The sequence below is a fragment of the Drosophila suzukii genome (genome assembly GCF_043229965.1).
Source record: "Drosophila suzukii chromosome 2 unlocalized genomic scaffold, CBGP_Dsuzu_IsoJpt1.0 scf_2c, whole genome shotgun sequence".
NCBI lineage: Eukaryota > Metazoa > Arthropoda > Insecta > Diptera > Drosophilidae > Drosophila > Drosophila suzukii.
Genome location: NW_027255896.1, coordinates 21,320,378 through 21,330,738, shown reverse-complemented (window position 1 = coordinate 21,330,738; position 10,361 = coordinate 21,320,378). Strand labels below are relative to the sequence as shown.

The 10,361-nt window shown below is 44.1% G+C and overlaps 1 protein-coding gene across 1 annotated transcript in view; it reads right to left on the bottom strand.

Moving 5' to 3' along the window:
• Window positions 1-1,508: 1,508 nt before the first annotated feature.
• LOC139354339 (uncharacterized) overlaps window positions 1,509-10,361 on the bottom strand; it is a 34,802-nt gene continuing 25,949 nt past the window's right edge. The window contains exon 7 of the mRNA XM_070998563.1: window positions 1,509-1,714. Coding sequence (XP_070854664.1) covers window positions 1,509-1,714 — 206 coding nt within the window. The remainder of the gene's footprint in view (window positions 1,715-10,361) is intronic.

Below are 10,361 nucleotides of genomic sequence, written 5' to 3'. Positions count from 1 at the left end.
CGATTAGCTTGCCCGTTAGTTTGGAGAGGTAGCATTGTGCGATCTCCGCTCGCCTCTCTGCGGCTGCGATTGCTGGCCATTTCCCGATCGTTGGCAGCAATCGACGCTCCTGACACCCACCTTGCCGCATATCCAGCAAAATAACAGCCGCTGGTTTCGACATCCTCTAGCCCAGGCCTCCTGCGGGTCTGTGATATGGGTGGCATCCACACGGTATTGTTTGGCTGTCTCTGTTGTTTTGGGGGTGGTGCCCAATGGCCTCCGCGTGGTGCGTATGTTGCCTGCTGTCGTCTGGCTTGGTGTGGTGGTGACCATTGGTCGTTTCCTCGTGTGTCCTGGTTATATACCTCCTCGCATCTCCTGCATGTCACCTGTGTTGGTGACGCCGACTTTGTCTTTGAGAACTTGTTCTCCTGTGCGAAAACTTCCCGTTCCTTTTCAAGGTCTTCGTACTTATCGGCTAGGATCATTAGCGTATCCTGGTCCGAGACTTTGTACGCTCTTAGGAAGATCCGTAGGGTTGGGGTGCAGTTCTCTTTAATGACCCCTAACGTCTCTTTCGTAGAATAGTTAAGTGGCCTCACCATCGTCTGCATGTCGATTAAGTAGTCCATGCCGTCGAACCTGAACGACCATTCGCGGACCTGTTTAGCGACCTTTGCATAGTCCGACTGGCTTGGTCTCGGGGTCAGCACTGCCGTTTTCCTGTCTTGGCTTGTCTCTCTCCTGTGGGCCTCTTTTTGCATGTTGTGAATCGTTCTCCGTTTCTGAGTAGTATTCTGACAGTGCCTTCCTCATGTCGTCTAGCCTGCTTTCCAGGGCGACATTAAGCTTCTGTGCGACATGGGCGAAGTCCTCCTTCTTAAGGCGGTAAATGCACTTCATTCCCATTTTTATTGTGCTGTTCTCACTGTTGGGACAATCACGTTGGGCGCCAGATGTAACGAAGTGATTTTGTTGTCTGCTCGCCACGAGATTCGTGCGGCTAGCTCAGAAGATTGTGTATTCCTCCCAACAAATTTATATGACGTGACTGCCCCGTAGATCAGTGAGAAAACACAGGGTTCGAATGGTAACAGTGGGATTTATTCTCGTGGTATTAGTACAGCGGGTGTGTGGTTGGGCTGGCCTCGGTATCTCCCTGCTCTGGTTCCGCCGGCTGCTAGTGCTCCTCGTCCTGGCTTGTCGACGAGTTGACTCGACGTCCGCTGGCTCCTGTGTCTCGGGACGCTCGTAGTGGCCGCCTCTGCTCGCTTGCCGACGCGCTGCCTCGGGGTCGCTTGTCGCGCCTTGGACTCGCAGAGAGTTCGGCCTTGTGGGCTTAGGGAAGCGTCACCCTTCACCCTTCTCCGACTAGGGTGAACAATACCTGTCCCTTGCTCTGTCCCGGACGGTCCGCTAGGTTCTTTCTCAGATCGCGCTGACATTCAAGGTCATCGCCAGGAAGTTGCCTAGCAGTTCACTTTGCTTTACGCCTAGCGCAGACGAACGTTCCACCCGGCCTCACCCTAATGCTTGACGTCCGCGACTCTCTTACGCTCCCCAATAAGATCCGCGCGGCGATGGTAGCGCGGCTGCCGGTGATGTCTGCTGGCGTCGCTGCCGATGTCCTCTGTCCTGTCTGTTGACTTGCCGCTGGGCTTCTCCAGGGTCGTTCGCTCGCCCTTCCTGACTAGTAGCTTGGCGTTCTGGCACTCGGGGATTCGGGCGGTTGCTGTTCGGGAACTTCGCCGGTAATCGCAGGGCTCTCCAGGCCAACGCCTCTTGAAACCGCAAATCGATCCACCGCTCGCCCTTCACGCCAGGTCCTACTTGGTCGGGCAAGGTACGCTGGGTCATAGACAACATTCCTCCCCGAGCTAACGGTTCTTCGTCGTAGGCCTCTTTCGCTTGACTCTGACAGACCCGCCGGGCGATTCGCCAGGGTGTGGTCGTGACAAAGTTGGAGAACAAACGCCTTAACTTAGCCGTGTGATGCCTTCCGGACCTCAGCCACTTATGTCTCAATTCGGAGATTCCTGATGTCCCAGTCCCGAACGTCTCGACATGGCGATCTTGCTCCTTGTATGCTTCCCACGGCGCTGTTTCCGACGACTTGCCTTGTTGTGGCTCCCTCGTAGATTACTTGCTTGACTGACTATTCACTTTGGTATTTTAACTGATCTTGATGGTTTGACTCCTCGTGATCGACTGATCCAGCTGCCAGCGCTCTGCGGCCTTATTTCCCGGGAACCGTTATTTCCCTTTTGCGCACGGCCCGCTGAATCTCTCCACTCCGGTTTCAAAGTCCGTGACTCCTGGTTGACCCACTTGTCCTTTACGCACAGCTTCCAACCGTGATGCTTGTGGCACGCCTGTGTATCGCTCCACTGCCGAGGTGTGGCACTTCTTCTCCCGGTCCAAAGTTCACGAGAGTCCATAGTACGGTGGAGACCCGATATCCCCACATTGCACTCTTGATCTGCATGAATATTGTAGGTTTGGGCGGTTTGTGGGCGTAGGAGTGGGCGTGGCAAACTTTTTTGGGTCAATCGATAGGTGTTGACGAGACTAATACATTTCAGTTAAAATGTTTTTTCTAGCACGAAAATTGTGGGCGCCACACGTTTTGGCGGTTAGTGGGCTTGGCATATTAGCGTAACAAACTTGCGCTGCGCTCAAGGCTTCGAAATCTAAATCTGAAATCCCAATTCTCTATCTTTGATATTTTCCGAGATATCCGCGTTGATATTTACGATTTTTTGAAGTTTGTGGGCGGTTTGTGGGCGGTAAAATGGGCGTGGCAAGTTTTTTTTTTATCAATCGATAGGTATTGATAAGAAAAATTAATTTCAGTTAAAATTTTTACTCCATCAAAACTGTAGGAGCCACCGTTTTGGGCGGTTCGTGGGCGTTAAAGTGGGCGTGGTAAGCAGGTGAAACAAACTTGCGTTGCGTAAGAAGCTCAGGAATCTGCATGCCAAATCTCAATAGCCTAGCTCTTATAGCTTTCGAGATCTCAGCGTTCATCCGGACGGACAGACCGACATGGCTAGATCGACTCGGCTAGTGATCCTGATCAAGTATATATACACACTTTATGGGGTCGTAAACGCTTCCTTCTGCCTGTTACATACTTTCCGACGAATCTAGTATACCCTTTTACTCTACGCGTAACGGGTATAAAAATGACTTTATTAATAAACAAAACCATAATGAAAGGACAACGTAATTACCAGGGAAACAAACCAAAATAATATGGTGCAATGCTCTACGAATTTTTATCTCTGGACTAAATGGTTCAATCTCAGAAACCCTTTTCTCATTAAATCCACCGGATCTGCACAATAACTTGGCAAAGGTCCAGGGACTAGAATCAATCAACTTCCGTGCTTAATTTGCAAACGGTTTTATGGTTTTAAAAAACAGAGACCTTTTGATTGTTTTGGGTGACTTTAATCTCCCTGATATTTCTTGGTCTCCTCCTACTGACTCACTAGTCGCTATACCTCTATCCGCCCATGATTTTGTAGATGGTCTTCTGGAATTATCGTTACAGCAAGTAAGCTTTATACGGAATTCATTAAATAGACAACTAGATCTTGTGTTTGTTTCAGACCCGTCTGAAGTCACGGTATCTAGAATTGACGCTCTTGTTGTATCTAAAGACCGATATCATCCAACAATGGAATTGACAATCTGCCTCCCATGCGTTGATACCCTCTCTCCTTTAGTTTCTCAAACTAAAGTGAGATGTTTCCGAAAATGTAACTATAAAAAACTTAACGACATGATTTCTCAATATAATTGGACAGACTTGTACAATTGTATGGATATTGAAAGTGCCACTGAACACTTCTATATAGTGTTAAATACCTTTTTTAATGAATGCGTTCCTGATAGGCTTCCTTCAAAGCTAACCAGGCCTCCTTGGTTTACCAATGCGCTTCAAAGACTTTAAAACCTTAAGACAAACACTTATAAAAAGTATAAAAAATCGGGTAAGCCATCTGATTTTTTGAAATATGTGGTGGCTCGATCGGATTTTAATGTTCTCAATAGTCATTGCTATTCTATGTATTTAAATCGATGTAAATTTGAATTTTCAAATGATCCGAAGCAGTTTTATAACTTTGTCAATGCCAAGCGAAAGTCGTCAGCATTGCCTTCATCGGTACGTTTTAACTCAATGGATGCATCGACGGATTCTAAAATTGCTGATTTATTTGCCGAGTTTTTCCAAACTACTTGTAGTTCGGCTGCTTGGTCAAATTCTAACTACCCTAATCCCTTAAATAGGGCAAATTGTATTTTTACCCCTGTAATTACGGAAAGTTCTTTCTTAAGAGACTTAGCAACAACAACGCCAACTTATTCTCCCGGTTTAGATGGACTCCCCGGGTGTGTGCTTAAGTTTTGTGCGTTAACCGTATGTAAACCGATTCTTAAACTTTTTAATTTGTCTATTTCATCATCAGTTTTTCCTACTTTCTGGAAGGACTCTTTTATCATTCCACTTCACAAAAAGGGTGCGAAGGCGGATGCCCAGAATTCTAGAGGTATTTCTAAATTTTCGGCAATTCATAAAACATTTGCAACATTTATGTTCCTCGCTAATATCACCGTGTCAGCATGGTTTTGTTAAGCGAAGATCGACCACCACCAACCTCCTTGAATTGTCATCTATTGTAATAAATGGATTTAAGAATAAAATGCAGACGACGTTATATACACAGGTTTTAGTAAGGCCTCTGACTCTGTCAACCACTCTCTTCTCTTTTTCAAATTAAATCAGCTTGGGTTTCCATGTAATCTATTAACTTGGATATCAAGTTATTTGAACGGTAGGACTCAGAGGGCTATATTCAAGAACACTGCTTCAAAATTGATCTACGTGACATCTGGAGTGCCTCAGGGTAGTCAATTGGCCCTTTGCTAATTACTTTGTTTATTAACGATCTTCCCTCTATCATAACACATTCTCGTGTACTAATGTATGCTGATGATGTTAAGCTTTGTTTATCATATAATGATATAGCGTCGGGTTTGAACTTACAGTAAGATATTGATTGTTTTCTGTGATGTTGTGAGTACAACCTTTTAAATTGGAACTGCCTTAAATGCAACGTTATGACTTTTTAAAGGGGTATTCCAACTTTTGTTAGTTACTCTCTTCAAAACTTAAAATTTGACTGCCACATAATGGCCACTGTCAACAAGGGTTTATAAAGCGTTGGTCAACAAAATTGGATGACCCTTATACAACCAAATTATTATTTACCTCCCTTGTCCGTCTTATCTTGGAATATTGTTCTTCGGTTTGGAGTCCACAATATCAAGTGCATATTGACCGTATTGAGTCGGTACAAAAAAAATTTCTTCTTTTTGACCCCTAAATTTGCCACGATGTACATCTAATTTTTGTCTGCACGAGCCCTTTCGCGTTTTATGTAAAATTTATAACAACCTTTATCATTTAATTTGCACTTCAACTTCTATCCCGGAATTAAAATCTAATATTTTAACTCATTTGCTTCATTCTTAGTTGCTTCTTTTATTTTCATTTGTGTCCCGTCTCTTTATATTTTTTGTATCTTCCTCGCGAGCTCGCATTTTTTGCCCAAATTGATAAAAGGGCCCCGCGCGTAACAAGCACGTGCTTGGTGTCGTTGGGCCACTTGTTTGTACTGCTCGTTTGTACTGCTCGTTTGTACGTCCATCATATATATGTCGTAGATTAGTTGGCCAATTCTAATTATAACAACTGTTAGCTTGGGTTTGTCTTTCGCTTCCCATTCGTTTTCATGTATTTCTGTGCTGTTCCTTCGGCAGTTCAAATGGAGGCAACAGTTTCTGTCGTCAACGTTAGTCTGTGCACTGGTGTGAGCGAGATAGAAGGATGCAGGTGTCCGCATCAAAAAGGAATAACGGAAAGTTCTCAGTAGTGTGTGTATTGGAATGCGAGAGCGAGAGTAGAATAAAGTAGAGAGCGACTCTGGCAAAAGGGACGCAAGCAGTAAGAGAGGGCATTCGTATTTGAAGAGCCAAACTGAAAAGATGCCACGCTCCAGAAAACGTTTTCGTTCGGACCAGCACGAAGAGCAGCCTGAAGCAGAGGACGATTCTAGTGAATCCTCGACATCAGAAGTGGGACTACGCAGGCCTCAAACCGAAAGCGAAAATAATCTGAAACTTCTTTTGGAATCACAAAATCGTACTTTCTCGGAACTTATAAGAGCAGTACAGCGAGCCCCGAATGACGCAGTTACCGTTGTATTGCCGAACTTTAATCCTGATCGTGCAAGCGCGGATGCAGTATCATGGAGTGCAACGGTGGATTACATTCTTTCCGAAAACAGTCTAGAAGGCAGCGCTCTCGTGATGGCTCTCAGTCGGTCCTTGCAAGGAAGCGCGTCTCAATGGCTTGCACGAACGGTCTACCCTGGGATCACATGGACGCAGTTCAGAGAACTGTTTTTGCAGTATTTCGCCGGAACGGAGACCTTGGCTGCAACTGTGTTGAATCTGCTGAATGGTTGCCCAACAGAGAGAGAATCTATGTCGCTGTATGGAAGCAAAGATGTAACATCCCTGATGTTCAGGTGGAAGTCCTTGACGGTAGAGCAAATTGCCGTTTCTGTTGCTTTGGCACACGTGGCTGGATTGGACAAGCGATTTCGACGCTTGGCTTTTACTACAGAAGTCGATCCTCGGAACGAGTTGCAACAGGAATTGAAAGCCTTTTCTTTTGATGCTGGACCGAGCCGCGGTACTGGCGACGTCTTGTCGGCCCCGACTAATAAGAAAACAAGTCCATTCGTCAATATCAGATGTCACAAATGCGAAAATGAGGGTCAAAAGAAGGCGGAGTGTCGTTCGTCTGGTGTGGCCCCTCGACATAGTCAACTAGCTAATCAACGTTCTGGACATAACGGAGGAAAAGATCGCTCGACTCTAATATGCTTTAAGTGTGGAAAGGAATGGGCATGTGGCTACTGTGCCCGGATCGTCAGGAGCGCTTAATGTCGGTCAAGAGGGATTATGTTAAAGATGTCAACCTGTGTACCGTACTTGAGCCCCTTGGAACTTTTCAACAACTTGGTGAGTCGTTCCAATTTTGTTTTGACTCAGGAGCCGAGTGCTCGCTCATCAAGGATGCAGTCTCGCTAAAGCTGTCTGGATCTAGAATAAATAACGTAGTAATTTTAAGAGGTATTGGTAGTAATACGGTTTGATTTGTGATCACTCCTTCGAAGTTCTTTTTCATGCTGTTCAAGATGGTTATATCAAATACGATGCTATGATTGGGCGAGAAATTTTGAGCCTGGGAATCGGTGTAACCATTACATCTAATTCACTTTCAATGTTTAAGGAAAAAACTGTATTGCCTGTCTTGACTTCAGACTGTGTTCCCGATTTGGCCAATGTTGATACCGATCTAAGTGGTTTAGATAAGGATAGGCTAACACCAATGCTTCAAAATAATTGAGGTTCGTTTATAAACGTTATTCCACAAGGTCGGGTATCTACGGGGCAGCTAGAGATTCGACTGATTGATCCAAACAAGACAGTTCAGAGACGACGTTACAGATTAAGCGTGGAAGAAATTGAACAAGTGCGAATGTCTGTTAAACAGCTGTTGGATGCGAATTTAACTTCCAAAAGCATATCGTTTGAGTGGAACCCGGAGCACGAGCAAGTACGACAAAGAGTAATTTTTATCTTGACCAATGAACCCGTGCTCAGTATATTCGACCCACTTTTTCCGATTGAGCTTCACACCGACGCAAGTGCTGATGGTTACGGGGCCATTTTATTGCATAGGATCGAGAACAAGCCTCGAGTGATCGAGTATTTCAGAAAAAGGTGCAAAGGTGTTGGTTGTATATGCAGGTTTTTAAGTTCGATATTGAGTATAGACCAGGTGATCGAATGGCTCATGTAGACTTTCTCTCTCGAAACCCAGTGTTGGAAGATCGTAAAAATTCAAAAGGTACAACCGAAAGGCGTACAAACTTGACAGAGATTACCGACAACTGGTTGCTGGCAGAGCAGCAAAGAGATGAAGAAACATCATCTATCGTGTCCAAATTGCGCAATGGAGAACTTCCTGAGAATATAGCGAAAACATTTGAGTTACGTGGTGGTACTCTATATAGGAAAATTCAAAGACATGGGAGAACTCACTGTCTTCCTATTATTCCAAAGCCCTTTAGGTGGTCTGCTGTTAACAACATTCACGAGGCAATTATGCATCTCGGTTGGGAAAAGACCCTTGCAAAAATGTACGAGTACTATTGGTTTGACAAAATGTCAAAGTATGTCCGTAAATTCGTTGACAATTGCATTACCTGTAGGTTATCTAAACCTCCGACTGACAAAGTACAAGCTGAATTGCATCCCATTCCGAAAGTGAGCGTCCCGTTTCATACAGTTCATATTGATATCACAGGGAAGCTTAGTGTTAAAAATGACCAAAAGGAATATATAATAGTTCAAATAGATGCATTTTCTAAGTTCGTCCATTTGTTTCACACCACTAGACTAGACTCTGAAAGCTGCATCAAGTCAGTGAGGTCTTTAGGGTTTTTGGGGTTCCTTCCCGTTTGATAGCTGATCAGGGACGTAGCTTTGCTAGTACTGTTTCGTGACCTTTGCTCAGCACAAAACATAGATTAACATTTGATCGCAACTGGCGCGAACGAGTGATGAGTACTCTTAAATCTATGTTTACTGCGGTTGAAACGGGCAAGGGATCTTGGCAGTACGCTTTGTATGAAATTCAACAGGCTCTTAATTTCACTCCCAATCTTGTTTCGAAGGTTAGTCCAATAGAGTTACTAATCGGAAAAGAAGCTAAACCATTTGGTCTTGAACCCGTTGCTGAAAACAAGAGTGTGGTTGATGTAAATCTAATCAGAAATATAGCTAAGCACAATATGGAACAAAATTCCAAATATGACAAATTGAGATTCGATCGGAATAAAGCCACTATTGTTAAGCATAAAGTTGGGGATCATGTCTTACTCAAGAATGAGGAGCGACACCAGACAAAACTAGACCCCAAGTTTAAAGGCCCATTTTTAGTTGTTGAGCTATTACCATTTTATCGATATAAATTAAAATCGTTAAAGGGAAATCGAACTTACAAATATTCCCACGAATTTTTACGAAAAATACCTGAGAAGGGGATTACCACAGATGCTTTGATAGGGCGAGAAATTTTGAGCCAGGGAATCGGTGTAACAATTACATCTAATTCACTTTCAATGTTTAATGAAAAAACTGTTGTGCCTGTCTTGACTTCAGACTGTGTTTCCGATTTGGCCAATGTTGATACCGATCTAAGTGGTTTAGATAAGGAAAGGCTAACATCAATGCTTCAAAATTATTCAGGTTCGTTTATAAACGTTATTCCACAAAGTCGCGTAACTACGGGGCAGCTAGAGATTCGACTGATTGATCCAAACAAGACAGTTCAGAGACGACCTTACAGATTGAGCGTGGAAGAAAATGAACAAGTGCGAATGTCTATTAAACAGCTGTTGGATGCGAACATTATAAGACCAAGTTCCTCCCCCTTTGCAAGCCCGATGCTTCTTGTTAAGAAAAACAATGAAACTGACCGTCTCTGCGTTGATTATAGGGAACTGAATTCGAACACTATTTCTGACAAGTATCCGTTGCCACTTATTTTGGACCGGATAGGTAGACTAAGTGGTGCTAAGTTTTTCTCCTGCATAGATATGGCAAGCGGATTTCACCAAGTCCCAACTTATCCGAATTCGATCGAACGAACAGCGTTGGTTACTCCGGACGGACAGTATGAGTTTGTTACCATGCCATTTGGGTTAAAGAATGCCCCTTCCGTATTTCAACGAGCTATTAATTGTGCTTTTGGTGATCTTGTTCATTCGTATGTAGTCGCCAACATGGACGACGTTATGGTAGTAGCAGGTACCAAAGACGAAACATTAGAAAGACTTGAGGTAGTTTTGCGAGCCCTAACTAAAGCCGGATTTTCTTTTAATATCACCAAATGCTCATTTCTTAAATCCTGTGTTGAATATTTCGGGTTTGAAGTTAAGGCAGGTGAAATAAGACCCAATCCAAGGAAAACAAAAGCATTGACTGATCTGCCACCCCCACAGGCTGTGACCCAGCTGAGACAGTGTATTGTTCTCGTTTCTTATTTTAGGCAATTTGTCCCTCAGTTCTCACAATTGTTGAAACCTCTGTATGCTTTAACTTCCAAAAGCATATCGTTTGAGTGGAACCCGGAGCACGAGCAAGTTCGACCAAGAGTAATTTTTATCTTGACCAATGAATTCGTGCTCAGTATATTCGACCCACTTTTTCCGATTGAGCTTCATACCGACGCA